Source organism: Ceratotherium simum, chromosome 33 (genome assembly GCF_057802395.1).
Source record: "Ceratotherium simum simum isolate JZ-2026a chromosome 33, ASM5780239v1, whole genome shotgun sequence".
In the NCBI taxonomy this organism is placed as follows: domain Eukaryota; kingdom Metazoa; phylum Chordata; class Mammalia; order Perissodactyla; family Rhinocerotidae; genus Ceratotherium; species Ceratotherium simum.
The window spans coordinates 1,978,580-1,999,802 of record NC_141932.1 but is presented as its reverse complement, the minus strand read 5'-3'; the positions used below and the strand labels follow the sequence as shown (position 1 = coordinate 1,999,802).

The 21,223-nt window shown below is 42.6% G+C and overlaps 1 protein-coding gene across 3 annotated transcripts; it reads left to right on the top strand.

Moving 5' to 3' along the window:
• Positions 1–1,439: 1,439 nt before the first annotated feature.
• On the top strand, positions 1,440–20,610 carry LOC106800304 (uncharacterized). 3 transcript variants are annotated; one of them, XM_087420974.1, is made up of 3 exons: positions 1,440–1,651; positions 5,080–5,201; positions 15,482–20,610. In XM_087420974.1, the coding sequence occupies exon 3, from the start codon at positions 15,741–15,743 to the stop codon at positions 18,225–18,227; it is 2,487 nt and encodes an 828-aa protein (XP_087277100.1). In that variant the 5' UTR covers positions 1,440–1,651; positions 5,080–5,201; positions 15,482–15,740; the 3' UTR covers positions 18,228–20,610. The 3 variants fall into 3 exon arrangements, with proteins under 3 accessions (XP_087277100.1, XP_087277098.1, XP_087277099.1); XM_087420972.1 differs by having other exon boundaries at positions 5,075–5,201; XM_087420973.1 differs by having other exon boundaries at positions 5,075–5,201; positions 15,465–20,610.
• The last annotated feature ends 613 nt before the right edge of the window (positions 20,611–21,223 follow it).

Below are 21,223 nucleotides of genomic sequence, written 5' to 3'. Positions count from 1 at the left end.
CTCTTTCAATATTTTCAATGCCTGTGGGTCAATAACAATAAATGTTTATTATACACCTACATAAAAAAAAAAAGGAGTAGCCTGAGCCCTTAGGGGGTCTACATTCCCTTTTCTCTGACTAGTTGTGCCATGGACCTCCCCCAGGTTTGTCCTAGAGGATACCAGTGAATTCTACTGGCACCTTGCCAAGAAGGACTACTTTTTCAGGGACATGTTGGTCTCATGTGATACTTGTGAAGAGTTTTTCCAGTTCCCACGTCACCAACCCAAGAACTACCTGCCGCACACTGATTTGGGTTGTAGGATAAGAAAGGCCTTACTGTTTAAGTTCTCTTTTTCTTGGGGATTCTATTCACTGTATGGGGTGGTTTATAAACAGATTTGGGCTCTGCAAGCATTACAACTTTTACGTAGTCCCAAATGTTGTGTGCCTCTGAGGGAATAGTGTTACTGCACAAAATTGGGGTTCTCTTTCCCAATGGGCATAAAGAAGCCAATTAATTACAGCATCAGCCTTTGGGGAAAGGAATCAGCTTTATTCTGCAAGATCGATGTGCAGGGAGGCAGGGGGCGTGTGCCCTCAGATCTGTCTTCCTGATTCAGGGTTTGGGGTGAAACTTAAGAGGTTAGGTAGAACAGGACGGCACTGAGATATGCTGGTGAGACAGGTTTTGACTGGTAGGCTTCAAGCATTTATGGTAAGGTTCTAAACATTTCTGATGAGGTTCTAAACAATTATGGTAGGGTGGGGAAGGTATTTTAAAACCAGATCTTCCTGAATGATGGCCCCCTTGCTTCTGATAAGAATGCAACTTTTAAGTTAGGGTCATTTCCAGGTCCTTCAGTCCTGTGGGGAGGAGAATCTTGTGTTCTGTGGTTATTTCAGGTCAAGATTTCTTCTTCTGGGTATGCTCTGGCTGTGTGACTTTGCATATTTTCCAAAAGACAATTTTTAATTACTCCGCTGATAAGATGGGGTCAGTTGAACTGGTCCTGGAGGGCCTGCAGTTACAACAGTATTAGAGCAAAAAATGGCACGTAAGTTTTGGGCAAATTTGCTTTGCTTCTCATCGCCTTTTGGGAAAGATTTGCCATCCTAATTCACGGCCTGAATGCCTGGGTGATCAGTTGCAGAAAGCAGTCTCCAGAAATCTCACATGGCCCCTTTAAGAAGGGATGACGCCTCCTCTGCCCTTGGAGAGACAAGCATCATTTCCCAAGGTCCCTAGCGGTAGATCTTTAGTTTTGCTCCCGGAGGCCTGTGGGCAACCCCCTAGCTCGGCCTCCGCCTGTGGGCACTACATTGTCCAGAATGCTCTGCGACGAAAGATGGCGTCACTCAGCCAATGAGAGCTCAGAAAAAAGGCGTTTCCCTTTAGCCACAGGGGTGGGGGCGGGACTTTGTGCGTCCTCCTCGAGGGGGTCATTTTGGCTGTTCGCGGGTTTCTTCACTTTGTCGAAAGTTCCGAGGGGCCGGGGTGAGACGAGGAGGCGCAAGAGGAGGCTCTTTCCCCGCTGCATTGAGCGGGTCTGAGGCTCGGCGACGCCGCCGGGGGGACCCGCGCCCCAGGGCCGGGACAGGACCGCCGCTCCCGGCCCCGCTCCGCCCCAGAGTCGGATGGCGGCGGCCGCGCGGAGGAAGCCGGCTCAGGTCAGTGCTCGTGCTCCCCGCCCTCAGCCCAGCCCAGCCCTAGAGCCCCGAGTGCGGACGCCGCTCACAGGCCTGCAGCCCAGGCCCCGGTGTCCGGGACGGGGAGGGGGCCTGTTTCTGAGAGCCGGGGTGACGGGTGTGGGAGAGGGACCCAGGGGAGGGCCCGGCGTGGGCAAAGGCGTGAAGGGCGACTGACCCGGAGGGAGTCGGGGACCTGGGGTCCGTGTTCTGTGTGGAGTGAACAGAGTGTGAGGAGTAATCTCGCCTGAACTGGAGGCTGAGGGGCTGTTTCTTCTCCGAGGGCCCTGGGAGCCGTGGAGGGTTGTGAACGGAAGAGGAACACAGTGTGAGTTAAAGGTCTAAAGAGTTTTCCAGGGCTGGCCTGGTGGCCTGGTGGTGAAGTTCGGCGCGCTCCACTTCGGCGGCCTGGGTTCAGTTCTGGGCGGGGACCTACATCACTCCTCAGCGGCCATGCTGGCTGCGGCTTACAGACAAAAAGAGGAAGATTGGCAACAGATGTTAGCTCAGGGCGAATCTTCCTCTGCAACAAAGAGGAAGATTGGCAACAGACGTTAGCTCAGGGCGAAACTTGCTCAGCAAAAAAGAGGAAGATTGGCAACAGATGTTAGCTCAGAGCGAAACTTTCTTAGCAAAAAAGAGGAAGATTGGCAACAGATGTTAGCCCAGGGCAAAACTTCCTCAGCAAATAAAAAAGAAAAAAAAATGTTTTTCAAAAGCTGCTCAGAGAACAGACTGGAATGGAGGTGATGAAGACGGTGAGGCACAGGGAGTTGAGTCCTCGTCCAAGGTTACAGCTGGTAAGAGGCAGCTCTGAGGACTGAGATTCCAGCGCTGGGCGGGGATACAGGGGAGGCCTGCGCACGTGGAACCCAGCCATGGTTGCCCCCCTCTTCCCGCAGGTTCTGGTACTAGAAAAAGCATTTACGGAACCTACACAGGGAAGGAGAGAGCGTTCCAGTTCTTCAGTGGTCCTCACATCACCTGTGTCAGGGATTTTGGTGACTTGAGCCTTTTTCTTTGCTGTACTTCTGGCTTTTGGGTGTAGGCATCTTGGGGATACTATTAAGCCCAGGGTTCTGAGTGAGGCCAAGGGTAACATGGAGGTGTTCCCATTTCTGGCATCCACTATAAACAGGTGTGGAAGGTTATCCCAGGAACAGATACCAGCATGTGCAAATACTTGGAGGTGTGACTGAGCTGAGTACAGCAGAACTCCATTCTTTCTGTGAAGAACAGAGGTGGGGGTGGGGCGGTCAGTAATGAGGACTTAATGTGGCTGCCTGAGAAGTTGGTTGTCTATTATGGAGGTAATGAGAGGTTTGGATAAGAGGAAGTAGGTGATCTTACCCAGGTCTTAATAAGCTCCATCTGGCTACAGAGAAGAGCACAGTCGATTGGGTTAAGGGAGGAGGCAGGGAGCGCAGGAGGAGTGTTGATGGAGCAGAGTGGTGGTGATGGAGGTGGGAGAAAAGTTTGGATTCTAGGTCTATTTTTGAAGAAGGGCCAAGTCGATTTTGGGGTGTAGTAGTTGAGGGAGGGCCAGCCCTGTGGTCCAGTGGTCAAGATTCGGTGTTCTCACTGCTGCAGCCTGGGTTTGTTTCCCGGTCAGGGAACCACACCACGTTTCTGTTGGATATCATACTGTGGCAGCTGCTTGTTGGTGTGATGCTGAAAGCTATGCCACCAGTACTTCAAATACCAGCAGGGTCACCCGTGGTGGACAGGTTTCAGCAGAGCTTCCAGATAAGGCAGACTAGGAGGAAGGACCTGGCCACCCATTTCTGAAAAACTTGGCCTGGAAAACCCTATGAATAGCAACGGAGCATTGTCTGATACAGCACTGGAGGATGAGTGGATGGTGCAAAAAAGACTGGGCAGGGTTCCGCTCTGCTGTACACAGGGTTGTCAGGAGTCTGAATTGACTCAATGGCGCTAACAGCTACAAAGTTGAGGGAGAGGTTAGGGAGACTCCACGGTTTTGGGTTGTAGCCGCTGAAGGGATGGAAGCTCTATCAAGTGGGATGTGTAAGTTGTCAGTATGTTTATTTTCCTTGGGAACATCAGAAGTTTTGTTCTGTCCCCGTTAATAGTCTGAGATGTTTTGGAGAACAGTGAGTAGAGGCATCAAGTGGGCAGCTGGAGACACAGGTCTGGAAATCTGAGCAGGGGATCAGGTCAGAGGCTATCTAAAGTGGTGGCTATTGTGAGGACCAGGGTGGAGCTGTGGATCATATTTAGGAAGTGGAATACAGGATATAGTGATAATCCCGTTAGCGAGTCAGAAAGACTAGGGTGCATGCTGAGAAACGGTTCTCTTGCTTAGCTCCTGGTTGAGGTTCCTGAGTATGAGAAACACAGGTGAGGGAGGGAAGTGGTCATGGAATGGTGTGGGAGAGAGGATGACCTGGCAGGTGACCAAGGCTTCCATGGGATGAGGGGGTGTGAGATGACTCCAGAGGCAGAGGAGTAATTGAGACAAGTTGACAGTGAGACTGGGGCTCCTGCTAATTCACTACTGTTCACATTCACAGGAATTGTGTGGTGAGCCTTGATGGGGTCTGGGGTGTTTCAGTCTTGCTGGTGGGTAAGATGTGGGGTGAATGTAGTCATTTGTGAGAGTCACTGTGCCTGGCAGGGAGACTATAAGGGCTGGGGTTTTAAGAAAGATTGAATGGAGAGGGGAGGATTGTGGCTGCTGAGGGGACAGAGAGTGCGTCACTGAAGTGGAAGAGGGTCATATGGGGATTTGAAATTCACATGTGGTTCTGGGTGGCTGATCTTGAAGCAAGGATCAGAGGCAGGTGGGGAGGCCTTCAAAGCAGCATTCGAGGCTTTCCCTGGCTGTGGGACCCATCAGAGGACTGGGAAGGTACTGGATTGTGTTTGAGTTTGTCAGGCACCCTCTGGATGCCATGTGCCACGTCCATGGGTGAGTGCAGGGAGATGCCTGTATTGTAGGGCAGGGAGGTGACAGGGCTTTGAGGACTGAAGATGTGAGAGAGGGGGTGTCTCCAGAATGATTTGCGTTTACATAGATAGAGTGAGCTGAGGACCCTAAGGCCCTGATAGTGGGGACTCAGGGGTGGAGCATGAGCCCACATTTAGCTGTGTCTTGTGGGTACAATCTGGGAGATGCAGGGGATTTGCTTGGCAGGAGGGATGGGGCCCTGCCTGCCAGGCCCGGAGCTTGGATGGCCTCTCTGTGCCCCCTGCCTGTTATTGCTGAAGGCTGAACACAGTGATGAATGGGACCCTGAGGAGAGAGTGGGTATCACTGGCAGCAGGGCCTGGTATGTGCTCTGAGGTGAGGAGCTTTGGAGGAGGAGTGTGGACTAGATGTGTGAGATGATGGATTGTGGGTTCTGATAAAGTTCATGGTTTCATCTCTCCCTATCTTGACAGGACAGTATGACGTTTGGAGACGTTGCCATGTACTTCTCCTGAGACAAATGGAGGCTCCTTGATGAAGCTCAGAGGCACTTGTACCTCGATGTGATGCTGGAGAACTTGGCACTCATATCCTCGCTGGGTAAGGCCCTCACCCTCCCCGTGACCTGGACTAGGCTCTGTATCCTGCCTCACCCCCCTTCCCCAGGGGGTGCTCTATCGTTCTCACTCGGAAATGTGGGCACTGCTTGCTTCCCCAGCTCTCTGGGTAGTAGCTGTGTTGCTGAGGCTGGGGTGTTGCAGTGCCCTCTTCCCTCCCCTGCAGCCCCAGTACCCTCTGTGCTGAACCCTCATAGGGAAGGATTCCAGGTCAGTAGTCTTGCAGTGAGGCTAATGGATGGCACCTTGCTTGCCCTCTCCCTGGCCAGGTGAACGTGTCCAGCTCCATGGCACTGGTGTGTGTATGACAGGGTTTACTCCCTTCCTTTAGCTGAAATTTCCTAGCACCTGCCTATGCCAGGAATTGCAGGCATTGTCATGGTCACTACTTTCCTGGGCCATGGGCTACTTTTCAAGACTATCCTATAAAGTACTTTTTATAGTGTTTAGACCTCTTCCCCAATTCCTACTCACCCTGCTTTATTGAAGTATAATTGAGGAATAAATTTATATGTATTTAAGTTGTATAGCATGATGATTGAATAACATATACATTATGAAAGAATTACAACGATGTTAGTTAATGCACCCATCACCTGAGCTAATTATCTTTGTGTTTCTTTTTTGTTTTTTGGTGAGAACACTTAAGATCTACTCTTTTAGCAAATTTCTAGTGTACAGTAGAGCATGATTAACTATTGTCACCATGCTGTACATTAGATCCTCAAAACTAATTCATCTTATTAATGGAAGTCTGTGCCCTTTGACCAACGTCTCCCTATTTCCCCAACCCTCAGCTTCTGGCATTCTACTTTCTGATTCTGTGAGTGTGACTTTTTATTTTAGATTCTACATAGAAGTAATACCATACAGTATTTGTCTCTGTCTGAACGGCTTATTTCGCTTAGCGTAATGTCCTTCAGGTTCATGACTGAATAGTCCAGTGTGTGTGTCTCACATTTTGTTTATCAGTTCATGCACTGATGAACATTTAGTTTCCCTATCTGGGCTATTGTGAATAATGCTGCAATGAATATGCACGTGCAGATATTTCTTAGAGATACTGATTTTGTTTCCTTGGGATATATACCCAGAAGTGGGAATGGTGGATCACATGGAAGTTTTCTTTTTAATTTTTTGAAGAACTTCCATAATATTTTCCATAATGACACTAATTTCCGTTCTCAGCAACAGTGTTTAAGGGTTCCCTTTTCTCTGTATTAATTTGATATAGTCCCACTGGTTGATTTTTAGCTTTTGTTGCCTATGATTTTGATGTCATATTCAAAAAATCATTACCAATAACAATGTCAAGAAGACGTTTCTCTATATTTTCTTCTATGAGTTTTAAGGTTTCACTTCATACATTTAAATTTAAGTCTTTAATCCATTCTGAGTTCATTTTCATGCATGTTATAAGATGAGTATCCTGTTTCATTTTTTTGCCTGTAGCTGTCCAGTTTTCCAAGCACTATTTGTTGGAGAGACTATCCTTACCCCCTTGTGTGTTCCTGGTGCCCTTGTCAAAGATTAGTTGACTGTATATGTGTGGGTTTACTTCTGGGCTCTTTCTGTTTTGTTCCATTGGTTTGTCTGTTTTTATGCTAGTACCATACTGTTTTGATTACTATAGCCTGTAAGGTAGATTGAAATCAGGAATGTGATGCCTCGATTGTATGTTCTTGGCTCCTTTGTTGAAGATTAGCTGTCCATAGATGTGTAGTTTTATTTCTGGGCTCTAAATTCTGTTCCATTGATCTGTGTGTCTGTTTTTCTGCCAGTACCATGCTGTTTTGTTTATTATAGCCTTGTAGAATGTTTTTAATTCATAGGGTGTGACACCTTTGTCTTTGTTCTTGTTTTCTCAGGATTGCTTTGGCTATTTGGGTGGGGTCTTTTGTTGTTCCATGTGAATTTTAGAATTCTTTGTTCTATATCTGTGAAGAACGTTGGTCGGAATCTGTAGGTTGCTTTAGGCAATATGGACATTTTAACTATGTTTATTCTTCCAGTCCATGAGCATGGATTATCTTTCCATTTCTTTATGTCTTCTTGAATTTCTTTCAATAATGTCTTATAGTTTTCAGTGTATAGGTCTTTCGCCTCCTTGGTTAAATTTATTCCTAGGTATTTTACTCTTTTTGTTGCAGTTGTAAATGGGGTGGTATTGTTTTTTTTGAGGAAGATTGGCCCTTAGCTAACATCTGTTGCCAATCTTCTTCTTTTTTGTTTTTTTCTTTTTTCTCCCCAAAGCCCCAGTACATAGTTGTATATCCTAGCCAGGAGGTCCTTTTAGTTCTTCTATGTGGGATGCCGCCTCAGTGTGGCTTGAGGAGCAGTGAGCAGGTCCGCACCCAGGATCCAAACCAGCAAACCCTGGGCCGCCAAAGCGGACCACACAAACTTAACTGCTACAACACCTGGCCAGCCCTGGGATTGTATTTTTGATTTCTCTTTCTTCTAGTTCATTATTAGTTTGTAGAATGCACCTGATTTTTGTATGTTGCTTTTCTACCCTGCAACTTGACTGTATTCATTATTTATTTCTAACAGCTTTTTGGTGGATTCTTTAGTGTTTTCCATGTGTAGAATCATGTTATCCACAAATAGTGACAGTTTACTCCTTTCTTTCCAATTTGGATACCTTTTATTTCTCTTTCTTGCCTAATTGTTCTGGGTAGGACTTCCAATAATGTGTTGAATAAGAATGGCAAGAGTGGGCATCCTTGTCTTGTTCCTGTTCTAAGAGGGATAGCTTTCTGTTTTTCACCATTGAGTGTGATGTTGGCTGTGGGTTTGTCATGTATGACCTTTATAATGTTGAGATACTTTCCTTTTTACCCATTTTATTGAGAGTTTTTATAATAATAGATGTTGGATCTTGTCAAATGCTTTCTCTGCATCTATTGAGATGATCATGTGATTTTATCTTCATTTTGTTAATGTGGTGTATCACATTGATTGATTTGCAGATGTTAACCATCCCAGCATCCCTGGAATAAATCCCACTTGATTGTGCTGTGTGATCCTTTTATTTATTTATTTTTTGTGAGGAAGATCAGCCCTGAGCTAACATCCAATGCCAATTCTCTTCTTTTTTTGCTGAGGAAGATTGGCCCTGGGCTAACATCCATGCCCATCTTCCTCTACTTTTATGTGGGATGCCACCACAGCATGGTTTGACAAGTGGTGCGTCTGTGCGTGCCTGGGATCCGAACCTGCGAACCCAGGCTGCGGAAGCGGAGCATGTACACTTAACCGCTGCACCACCGGGCTGGTCCTGATCCTTTTTTTTTTATTATTGAGGTCATAATAGTTTATAACATTGTGAAATTTCAGCTGTACATTATCATTTGTCAGTCACCATATAAATGTGCCCCTTTACCCCTTAGTCCCCCCCAACTCCCTTCCCCTCTGGTAACCACTAATCGGTTCTCTTTGTCCGTGTGTCAGTTTATCTTCCACATATGAGTGAAATCATATGATGTTTATCTTTGTCTGGCTTATTTCGCTTAACATAATACCCTCAAGGTCCATCCATCTTGTTGCAAATGGCACAATTTTGTCTTTTTTTTTTTATGGCTGAGTAGTATTCCGTTGTATATATATACCACATCTTCTTTATCCATTCATCAGTCGATGGGCACTTGGGGTGCTTCCACATCTTGGCTATTGTGAATAATGCTGCAGTGAACATAGGTGTGCATAAGCCTCTTCGAATTGTTGATTTCAAGCTCTTTAGATAAATACCCAATAGTGGGATAGCTGGATCATATGGTATTTCTATTTTTAATTTTTTGAGAAATCTCCATATCTTTAATTTTCCTCTATGTTTGCAATAGTGGCTGCACCAGTTTGCATTCCCACCAGCAGTGTATGAGGGTTCCCTTTTTTCCACATCTTCTCCAACATTTGTTATTTTTTGTCTTGGTGATTATAGCCATTCTAACGGGTGTAAGGTTATATCTCAGTGTAGGTTTGACTTGCATTTCCCTGATGATTAGTGATGTTGAACATCTTTTCATGTGCCTATTGGCCATCTGTATATCTTCTTTGGAAAAATGTCTGTTCAAATCCTCTGCCCCCCCCTCCTTTTTTTTTTGGTGAGGAAGATTAGCCCTGAGCTAACATCTGTTGCCAATCTTCCTCTTTTTGCTGAGAGAGATTGGCCCTGGGCTAACATCTGTGACCATCTTCCTTTACTTATTATATATGGGACACCTGCCACCGCATGGCTTGATAAGCAGTGCATAGGTCCATGTCTGGGATCCAAACCTATGAACCCTGGGCTGCCGAAGCAGAGCACATGAAGTTAACCACCATGCCACCGGGCTGGGCCCCCTCTGCCCATTTTTTGATCACGTTGTTTGTTTTTTTGTTGTTATGTTGTGTGAGTTCTTTATATATTTTGGAGATTAACCCGGTCAGATATGTGATTTGCAAATATTTTCTCCCAGTTGGTGGGTTGTCTTTTCGTTTTGTTCCTGGTTTCCTTTGCCTTGCAGAAGCTCTTTAGTCTGATGAAGTCCCACTTGTTTATTTTTTCTTTTGTTTCCCTTGCCTGGGTAGATATGGTATTCGAAAAGATCCTTCTAAGATCGATGTCAAAGAGTGTACTGACTGTATTTTCTTCTAGGAGTTTTATGGTTTCAGGTCTCACCTTCAAGTCTTTGATCCATTTTGAGTTAATATTTGTGTATGGCGAAAGATAATGGTCTACTTTCATTCTTTTGCATGTGGCTGTCCAGTTTTCCCAGCACCATTTATTGAAGAGACTTTCCTGTCTCCATTGTATATTCTTAACTGCTTTGTCAAAGATTAGCTGTCCATAGATGTGTGGTTTTATTTCTGGGCTTTCAATTCTGTTCCATTGATCTGTGTGTCTGTTTTTGTGCCAGTACCTGATCACTATATTATTTTGATTACTAGAGCTTTGTAGTAAATTTTGAAGTCAGGGGTTTTGCTGCCTCCAGCTTTGTTCTTTTTTTTCAGAATTGCTTTAGCTATTTGGGGTATTTTGTTGCCCCATATGAATTTTAGGATTCTTTGTTCTATTTCCGTGAAGGATGTCATTGGGATTCTGATTGGAATTGCGTTGAATCTGTGGATTGCTTTAGGTAGAATGGACATTTTAACTGTATTTCTTCTTTCAATCCATGTGCATGGGGTATCTTTCCATTTCTTTATGTCATCGTTGATTGCTTTCAATAGTGTCTTATAGTTTTCATTGTATAGGTCTTTCACCTCCTTGGTTAAATTTATTCCTAGGTATTTTATTCTTTTTGTTGCGATTGTAAATGGGATTGTATTCTTGACTTGTCTTTCTCTTAGTTTGTTATTAGAGTGTAGAAATGCAACTGATTTTTCTAAGTTGCTTTTGTACCCTGCAACTTGGCTGTAGTTGTTGATTATTTCTAATAATTATCCAATTGGTTCTTTAGGGTTTTATATGTATAAAATTGTCTTCTGCAAACAGCAAGAGTTTCGCTTATTCATTGCCTATTTGGATTTCTTTTATTTCTTTTTCTTGCCTAATTGCTCTTGCGAAAACCTCCACTACTATGTTGAATAAGAGTGATGAGAGTGGGCGCCTTTGTCTTGTTCCTGTTCTCAGGGGGATGGCTTTCAGTTTTCCCCCATTGAGTTGGCTGTGGGTTTGTCATATATGGCCTATATTATGTTGAGATACTTCCCTTCTATACCCGTTTTGTTGAGAGTTTTTGTCATAAATGGATGTTGGGTCTTGTCTCATGCTTTCTCTGCATCTGTTGAGGTGGTCATGTGGTTTTATTCCTTATTTTGTTAATGTGCTGTGTCACATTGATTTGCAATGTTGAACCATCCCTATATCTGGAATAAATCCCACTTGATCATGGTGTATGATCCTTTTGATGTATTCCTGTATTCAGTTTGCCAATATTTTGTTGAGGATTTTTGCATCTATGTTCATCAGCAATATTGGCCTGTAATTTTCCTTCTTTGTGTTGTTCTTGTCTGGCTTTGGGATCAGGTTGTTGTTGGCCTTATAAGATGTGTTGGGAATTGTTCTGTCTTCTTCCACTTTTTGGAATAGTTTGAGAAGGATAGGTATTCAGTCTTCTTTGAATGTTTGGTAGAATTCTCCAGAGAAGCCCTCTGGTCCTTGACTTATTTTTTGGGAGATTTTTGCTTACTGTTTCAATCTCTTTACTTGTGATTGATCTATTCAGATTCTCTATTTCTTCTTGATTCAGTTCTGGGAGGTTGTATGAGTCTAAGAATTTATCCGTTTCTTCTTGGTTTTCCAATTTGTGGGCATATAGTTTTTCATAGTATTCTCTTATAATCCTTGTATTTCTGTGGTATCCATTGTAATTTCTCCTTTTTCATTTCTAATTTTATTTATTTGAGCCTTCTCTTTTTTTCTTAGTGAGTCTGGCTAAGAGTTTGTCAATTTTATCTTCTCAAAGAACCAGCTCTTTGATCCTTTCTAGTGTTTTTGTGGTTTCAATTTCATTTATTTCTGCTCTAACTTTTATCATTTTCCTCCCTCTTCTGACTTTGGGCTTTGTTCTTCTTTTTCTAATTCCATTAGGTATAGTTTAAGATTGCTTATTTGAGATTTTTCTTGTTTGTTAAGGTGGGCCTGTATAGCTATGAATTTCCCTCTTAGGACCGCTTTTCGTGCATCCCATATGAGTTGGTACGGTGTATTTTCATGTTCATTTGTCTCCAGATATTTTTTGATTTCTCCTTTAATTTCTTCAATGATTCATTGGTTGTTCAGTAGTGTGTTGTTTAGTCTCCTCATATTTGTCACTTTCCCAGTTTTTTTCTTGTAGTTGATTTCTGGTTTCATAGCATTGTGGTTGGAAAAGATGCTTGGTATGATTTCAATCTTCTTAAATTTATTGAGGCTTGCCTTGTTTCCCAGCATATGGTCTGTCCTTGAGAATGTTCCATTGCACTTGAGAAGAATGTGTATTCTGCTGTTTTTAGATGGAGTGTTCTATATATATATATTAAGTCCATCTGGTCTAGTTTTTCATTTAATTCCGCTGTTTCCTTGTTGAGTTTCTGTCTGGAAGATTTATCCACTGTTGTAAGTGGGATGTTAAGGTCTCCTACTATTATTGTGTTGTTATTAATATCTCCTTTTAGGTGTGTTAATAGTTGCTTTATGTATTTTGGTGCTCCTGTGTTGGGTGCATATATATTTATAAGTGTTATGTCTTCTTGATGGTGTGTCCCTTTTATCATTATGTACTGCTCCTCTTTGTCTCTCATTGCCTTTTTTATCTTGAAGTCTACTTCTGTCTAAGTATGGCGACACCTACTGTCTTTTGTTTGCCATTAGCTTGGAATATTGTCTTCCATCCTTTCATTCTGAGCCTGTGTTTGTCTTTAAAGCTGAGATGTGTTTCCTGGAGGCAGCATATTGTTGGGTCTTGTTTTTTAATCCATCTAGCCACTCTGTGTCTTTTGATTGGAGAATTAATCCATTTACATTTAAAGTGATTATTGATATATGAGGGCTTAATGCTGTCATTTTCTCACTTGTTCGTAGGTTGTTCTGTGTTTCCTTTGTTTCTCATCCCATGTATTTCGGACTGTCTATTCAATTTGGTAGTTCTGTATGACGGTTTTCTCAATTTTCTGTTTGTTTATTGTCTGTATATCTCTGTTCTGATTATTCGTTTAGTGCTTACCATGAGGTTTGTATGAAAGATCTCGTAGATGAGATAGTCCATTTTCTGATAGCCTTCTTATTTCCTTAGTTTAAGCTGATTCCCTTAGTTTAAGCTGATGCCATTCCTTTCCTCTTCCCCTTCTGTGTTACTGTTGTCACAATGTATTCCATCTTGTGTTGTGAGTTTGTGGTTAAAATGACAAGATTATAATTATTTTTGATGTTTTCCTTCCCTTTATCTTTAATGTTATAATTGCTAGCCTGTTCTCATAGACAGCTGCAATTTCCTGATTTTGTCTGCCTGTTTATTGCCTTGCTCAAGGCTTTCTAAACTCTTTCCCTTTTTTTTCAGGTATGAGGGCCTTCTTGAGCATTTCTTATAGGGAGAGTCTTGTGGTAGTGGACTCCTTTTGCTTTTGTTTATCTGGGAAAGTTTTTATTTCTCCATCATATCTGAAGGGTATTTTCACTGGATAGAGTATTCTTGGCTGGAAGTTTCTGTCTTTCAGAATTTTGAATATATCATTCCACTCTCTCCTGGCCTGTAAGTTTTCTGCTGAGACATCCACTGAAAGCCTGATAGGGGTTCCTTTGTAAGTTATTTTCTTCTGCCTTGTTGTCCTTAATATTTTTTCTTTGTCATTGACTTCTGTTAGCTTTATACTATATGCCTTGGAGAAAGTGTTTTTACATTGATATATTTAGGAGTTCTAGTAGCTTCTTCGACTTGTATTTCCAGGTCCTTCCCCAGGTTTGGGAAGTTCTCAGCTATTATTTCTTTGAACAAGCCTTCTGCTCCATTCTCCCTCTTTTCTCCTCCTGGGGTACTTATTATCTTTATTTTACTTTTCCTAATTGAGTCAGATATTTCTTGTAGAATTTTTTTTTTTTCTTTTAAATCTTAGTTCCATCTCCTCCTCCTCCTGAATCATTTCTAGACTTCTATCTTTGAGCTCACTAATTGTCTCTTCCATATGGTCTACTTACTGAGAGAGTTTTATCATGAAAGTATGCTGAATGTTTTGAAATGCGTTTTCTGGCATATATTTCGATGATCATATGATTTTTATCCTTCATTCTGTTAAGGTAGTGTATCATATTGATTCATTTCCATATATTGAGGCATCCTTGCATCCCAGGGATAAATCCCACTTGATCTTGGTGTGTCGTGTTTTTAATGTACTGTCAAATTGGGTTTGGTAACAGTTTACTGAATATGTCTGCACGCATGTTCATCAGAAATATTGGAGTGTAATTTTCTTTTTTTAAAGTGATCTTATGTGGCTTTGGTAGGAGGATAATGCTGGCCTCATAAAATGAGTTTGGAATCAGTCCATTCTCTTCAGTTTCTGGAAGAGTTTGTGGAGGATTGATGTTATTTCTGCTTGAAATGTTTGGTAGAATTCACCAGTGAATGCCTGGTGCTGGGCTTTTTATCATTTACAGATTTTTGGTTACTGCTTCAATCTACTTACTAGTTATACATCTATTCAGATTTTCAGTTTTTCATGATTCAGTCTTGGTAAGTTCTGTTTGTAGGAATTTATCCGTTTCTTCTAGGTTATCCAATCTGTTTGCATTTAATTGTTGATAGTGGTCTGTAATGATCCTTCGTGTTTCTGTGGTATAAGTTGTAATGTTCCTCTTTCATTTCTGATGCTTTGAGTCTTCTTAGTGTACCTAAAGCTTTGTAAATTTTATATTTTCAGAAATGAAATCTGTGTTATTTATCTTTTCTATGTTTCTAGTCTCTGTTTCATTTATTTCGGCTCTGCCCTTTATTCTTTTTTCTCTAGTTCCTTGAGATATAAAGTTAGGTTGTTTATTTGAGATCTTTCTTTTTGCTAATTTAGGCATTTAGTGCTCTAAATTTCCTTCTCAGAAGTACTTTTGCCGTTTCCCGTAAGTTTAGGTATGTTGTGTTTCTACTTTCTTTGTCTTAAGGTATTTTTTGGTTTCTTCTTGGACCTATTGGTTTTTCAGGATTGTGTTAATTTCCACATATTCTTTGAATTTTACAGCTTTTCTCCTCTTATTGGTCTCTGGTTTCATACCACTGTGGTTGGAAAAGATACTTGATATTATTTCAGTCTTCTTAAATTCGTTAAGACTGGTTTTATGACCTGTATGTATGATCTGTGCTAGAGAAGGTTGTCTGTGTGCTTGAGAAGAATATATTTTGCTGCCTTTTGGTGGAATGCTCTGTATGTGTCTATTAAGTCCATTTGATCCAAAGTATAGTTCAAGTCCAAAATTTCCTTAGTGATTTTCTGTCTGGATGATCTACCCATTGTTGGAAGAGGAATATTGAAGTCCTCTATTATTGTTGTGTTATTGTGTATTTCTGTCTTGTACACCCTACCACTTCCTTGTGTCCCACCGTATTTTTGTATCCTTCCCCTGGTCAGGTCTCCACCATTCTTTGACCTTAGGGGCCTGGTAATACAAGCAGCACTTCAACTGTTTGCCAACTTTCTTGTCTTTAAGAGCATCCCATAGACGCATTCCTAGATGAAGCAGATAAACGTTTGTGAGGGGATTGCCCACTCCCTGTAAAGTTAACATGTGCTTCTCCAGGATTTCTTTGTGTACAGGTTGCAGCTGCGGAGCAGAGGACGTAGAGGCCATCTTTCAGCAAAGCATTTTGTAGGTGTGTCACCAGCCACGACTCCTACTATAGCTTTGTCTTCTCCAAAGACTCACCCCTGTGAGACGGGTGGTCCAGTCTTGTGAGACATTTTCCACTTGGCTGAGCAGTTGGGAACACAACACAGCCTGAAACTGTTGAAGTGTGGCGCCTGTGTGAAGCGATTTTATTTCAGTGCAAACTTGCAACAGCACCAGGAGCAGCACATGGGAGAGAAACCCTTCAGAAGCAGCATGGACAGGGACTCGTTTGTAAAGAGCTGCAGATTCCATATGTCAGGGAACCCCTTTCCCTGGGGGAAGGTTGAGGAGGACTTCCTCGCCAGCATTGGACATCTCCAACAACAGGCCACTCACACCAGGGAGAAGCCAAAGGAACTCGCCCAGTGCGAGGCCACTTTACCAAGCAGAAGTCATTACACCTGGGGAGAATACGATAAAGCCTTCAGCCCTAAAGGCACGCTTATTCAATTCCAGGGTGTTCACAGTGGAAGACAGTGTTTTGTGTGCCATGAGTGTGGGAGAACATTCAGGTACAAATCCTCATTTGTTGTGCACCAGAGAGTCCACACAGGAGAAAGGCTTCATGTGTGTCAAGAATGTGGCAAATCTTTTAGGCAAAGCTCAACCCTGAATCAGCATCGAAGAATTCATGCTGGGACAAGGCTGTGCAAATGCAGCAAATGTGGAAAATCCTTAAGCCACCAATCTGTCCTCATTCATCCCCAGAGAGGGCACAGTGGAGAAAACAGCTATCTGTGCAGTGATTGTGCAAAATCTTTTAGCCGTAGGTTGGTGTTCATTCAACACAGGAGAGTTCAAATTGGAGGGAGGCCTTATAAATGTAGTGACTGTGTGAAATCTTTTACCTCTAGCCCTGCCCTCAATTATCATCGGAGATCTCACAAAGGAGATAGGCCTTATGAGTGCGGTGATTGTGGAAAATATTTTTTCTCTAGGTCTGTTCTCTGTTATCATCAGAGACTTCATTCTGGAGAAAGGCCTCACAAGTGCAGTGAATGTGGGAAATGTTTTATCTTTAGTTCCCAACTCCATTATCATCAGAGAGTTCACAGTGGGGAAAGGCCTTTTGAGTGTAGTGAATGTGGGAAGTCCTTTACTCGAAGAAATCACCTCATTATACACCTAAGAGTTCACTCAGGAGAAAGGCCTTATGAGAGCACTGAATATGGGAAATCTTTTACATGTACCTCCACCCTCCAGTTTCATCAGCGAGGTCACCTTGGAGAAACAACTTATAAGTATAGTGACTGTGCAAAATCTTGTACCTCTAGCTCTGCCCTCAGTTATCATTGGAGATCTCACACAGGAGAAAGACCATATGAGTGCACTAAATGTAGGAAATCCTTTAAGGATAGAAGCCAATTCAATCAACACCAGAGAGCTCACACTGGAGAACGGCCTTATGTGTGCACAGAATGTGGGAAATCCTTTATTCAAAGAAATTGTCTCATTTCACACCAGAGAGTTCACACAGGAGAAAGACCTTACAAATGCAAGAAATGTAGGAAGTCTTTTACCTCTAGCTCCAGCCTTCGTTATCATCAGAGTACTCACACAGGAGAAAGACCTTATAAATGCAGCGAATGTGGGAAATCTTTTACCATGAGCTCTGTCCTCCGTTATCATCAGAGGATTCATAGTGGAGAAAGGCCTTATGAGTGCAGTGAATGTGGGAAATGTTTTATCTTTAGCTCCCAACTGCGTTATCATCAGAGAGTTCACACTAGAGAAAAGCCTTACAAGTGTAGTGAATGTGGGAAATCTTTTAAGAATAGGTGGAAGTTCATTATACACCACAGAGTTCACACTGGAGAAAGGCCTTATGTGTGCAGTGAATGTGGGAAGTCCTTTACCCAAGGAAATCTCCTCACTATACATCTAAGAGTTCATTCTGGAGAAAGGCCTTATGAGTGCAGTGAATGTGGGAAGTCCTTTACTCAAAGAAGTCACCTTACTATACATCTAAGAGTTCATTCTGGAGAAAGACCTTATGAGTGCAGTGAATGTGGGAAATCCTTTATCCAAAAAAAGAACCTCATTTTACATCAGAGAGGTCACACAGGAGAAAGGCCTTATGAGTGCAATGAATGTGGGAAATCTTTTATCCAAAGAAAGAACCTCATTTTACATCAGAGAGGTCACAGAGGAGAAAGGCCTTATGAGTGCAATGAATGTGGGAAATCTTTTACCTCTAGCTCAGGCTTCCATTATCATAACAGAGTTCACACAGGAGAAAGGCCTTATGAGTGCAATGAATGTGGGAAATCTTTCACCTCTAGCTCGGGCCTCTATTATCATTACAGAGTTCACTCAGGAGAAAGACCTTTTGAGTGCAGTGAATGTGGGAAGTCTTTTACTTCTAGCTCGGGTCTCCATTATCATCAGCGAGTTCACACAGGAGAAAGGCCTTATGAGTGCAGTGAGTGTGGGAAATCTTTTACCTCTAGCTCTGGCCTCTGTTACCATCAGCGAGTTCACTCAGGAGAAAGGCCTTATGAGTGCAGTGAATGTGGGAAATCTTTTACCTCTAGCTCGGGCCTCCGTTACCATCAGAGAGTTCACACAGGAGAAAGGCCTTATGAGTGCACCGAATGTGGGAAATCTTTCACCTCTATCTCGGGCCTCTGTTATCATCACAAAGTTCACTCAGGAGAAAGGCCTTATGAGTAATACAAATGTGGAAATCATTTATCACTAGTCCTAGACTCCATTGTCATCAGAAAGGTGACATAGAGAAAGGTCTTGTGAGAGCAGTGAACATGGGAAATCTTTTATGGGAAAATCTACCTTCAACATCAGAGAGTTCAAATTAGAGAAAGACATAGATGTGCAAGGGATGTGCAATTCCCTGGTTTGGTGTAAGGACACCAGAGGAAACTGAGAAGCCATTTGTCTGAATTGAATCTCATACATCTGGACATGCACAGTGGGGAGTGTCCCCGTAACTTATGGGAAGCATGTGTGGTATGTTGCCTTTTCCAGGCTGTCTAGGACTCTTGCCACATTTATGTCACTGCTGATTTCTGCAGCCAAAGCCCTTTCACCTCTACCACCTGGCAGGTCCACAGTGTGCATCAGTTACCACCCCAGTATGCTCAGGAAAGCTGACCTCTGTTTTCTCGTGTATTGGAGCAGATTAGGAATAAGCTGAGCCCTTAGGTCAGCTTTCTGTCCTTGACTACGTTGGACATGGACCTGTGTCAGTATTGACTCGGGGTATTATATGGGTTTGGCTGGCAGCTTTTCACAAAGAACGACATTTTCCAGGACATTTTGGCCTCACGTGATACTTGTGGTGAGTTTTTCCAGCTTCCTAGTCATGAACTGGAGAATTGCCTTGTATTGTACAATAATGAAGGCGTTACTGTTTAAGTTCTCTTTTAATCTTGGGTGTTCTATCACTGTGTGGGGTAGTTTATAAACAGATTTGGGCTCTACAAGCATGAAGGGAAAACACTTTTTAAGGGTCCCAAACTTTCTGTGCCTGAGGAGAGACAGTATGATGACAGAAAATAATTAGGCAGTTTTCACTAAATTTGTGAATTGCCACCCATAGCCTCCTAGGAAAGACTGCAGGGCTTTCTGGTCTTCATTTGAGACCTAGATACTATGTGTTTCCAGAGTCTCAGTGATGACCTTGAGGAGACGGCTGGTGTGAGAATTTCAAGTGCATCTGAGAGCAGCATGAATTTTTTCCTTCCTCACAGGAGGTTTCACAGGAGACAACAGCACTGTGGAGGGGATATCTTCCCCAGATCTACAAATAGCCATGTGCCCTATGTCCACAGTTCAATGGGTGAGGGTCACTGGTTGTAAGACCATTGGGTCCAGGGGAAACCACAGTTGATAGAGAAACACTGGCTTAACAGGGAGTGGAAGAGACTGCAGCCAGCTAGATGGAATTTGCCTCTTCTAGAAGTGCGTCCAGAAATGGTTCTGTGACAGTGACTGTGCAGGCTCAGTTTGTACACAAATCTCAGCACTGCCAGTCATGTTTATCTTGTGTAGCTGATGTCATTGTCATAAAAAATAAATGCTTTTGGGGCCGGCCCAGTGGCACAAGCGGTTAAGTGCACGTGCTCCGCTGCGGCGGCCTGGGGTTTGCTGGTTTGGATCCTGGGCGTGCACCGACACATTGCTTGTCAAGCGATGCTGTGGCGGTGCCCCGTATAAAGTGGAGGAAGATAGGCACGGATGTTAGCCCAGGGCCAGTCTTCCTCAGCAAAAAGAGGAGGATTGGCAGATGTTAGCTCAGGGCTGATCTTCCTCATAAAAAATAAAATAAAAAAAATAAAAACTTGTGTGGATTTCTGTAGCTTCCCAGTATTGTTTACCTCAGGGCCATTACTGCACAGGCAGGAAAGAACAATGGGGATCCATAGTCCATGGATGTGGCTCTTGTGACCCAGGCAGCATTCCTGTTGACTCAGGTGGACATCTCCTTCATTGCTCCCCATATTTGTTGTCACTGAGGGAAGAATGACCCCCTGGGGGCATGAGGAGACAAATGGTGGAGTCAATAAAGGGTTGCCAAATCTATTTTCCAAAAAGAGTGGGACATACAGTTTTTTTTTCCTCTTGAACCAATTTTTAAAGCGTTATTAAGGTATAATTTACATGTACTAAACTACGTGTATGTAAAGTGTACAATTTTATAACTTGACATGTATGAACTTCTGAAACTATCATTATAGTCCTGAGAATGACCTTACCTGTCTTGGTATATTTGCCTCACATCCCATCATCATCTCTCCTTGCCCTTCTGACCTATCCAGCTAACCATTCATTTACTTTCCTTTACAAAGATACCTTTGCATTTTCTTGAATTTGTATGAGTGGAAGCATAAGCTGTTTAGTGTATTGTTTTTTTTTTTTACTGATTTCCTTAATGTTTCATAATTAGACATTTACCAATGATATATGAGTAGATCATCCTTTTTTCCTGAGTAATAGTCTTATCTTTGGATATGCCACTGTTCATCTTTTTATGGTCATGTAGCTTATTTCTAAATTTTAACTATTCAAAATAAAGCTGTTGCAAACATTGGCCTCAGTTCCTTATAAGATCTGTGTTTCTTTTATCTTTGTTGATAACCTAGAGTGCAATGTCTGAGTCACAGGGTAGATGAATGTTTTCAACTCTTGAAGAAACTGCCATCTGGTGATCTAACATGAGTGCCCTCTTTTGCACTCCCACCAGCAGTGTGTGCAAGTTCCATTTCCTCCAAGTCCCTGCCAATACTTGATGTGGTCATTCTTCAATGTCAGCCTTTTGATAAATGTGTAGTTTTAGCTCAGTGTCATTTTAATTGCATTGCCCAAAGGTTCTTGATTTGGAGCATTTTTTCATGTCTTTATTTGCCAATTTATTGTACAATTTCTGTTCATCCCATTTGCGTATTTTCTTTCATATGAGTTATGGCTATTTCCCTTTGAATTTTCAAATAAGACAGCGAAGCAACAAAGACATATGTTGGAATTTTTCTCTTAAATGGCATGAGCAACATTTTTCTTTATGGAGTCATTGTTTCTAAATACTAGAAAGATGTTTCCTCATTGTTTTTCACACAGTTTTGTGTCACACATAATGTCATGGGCAGAAACACTATACATGGTTAAGTGTCGTCGGCATTGTTACCATAATCTCCATCACATAAGTCCAGGCA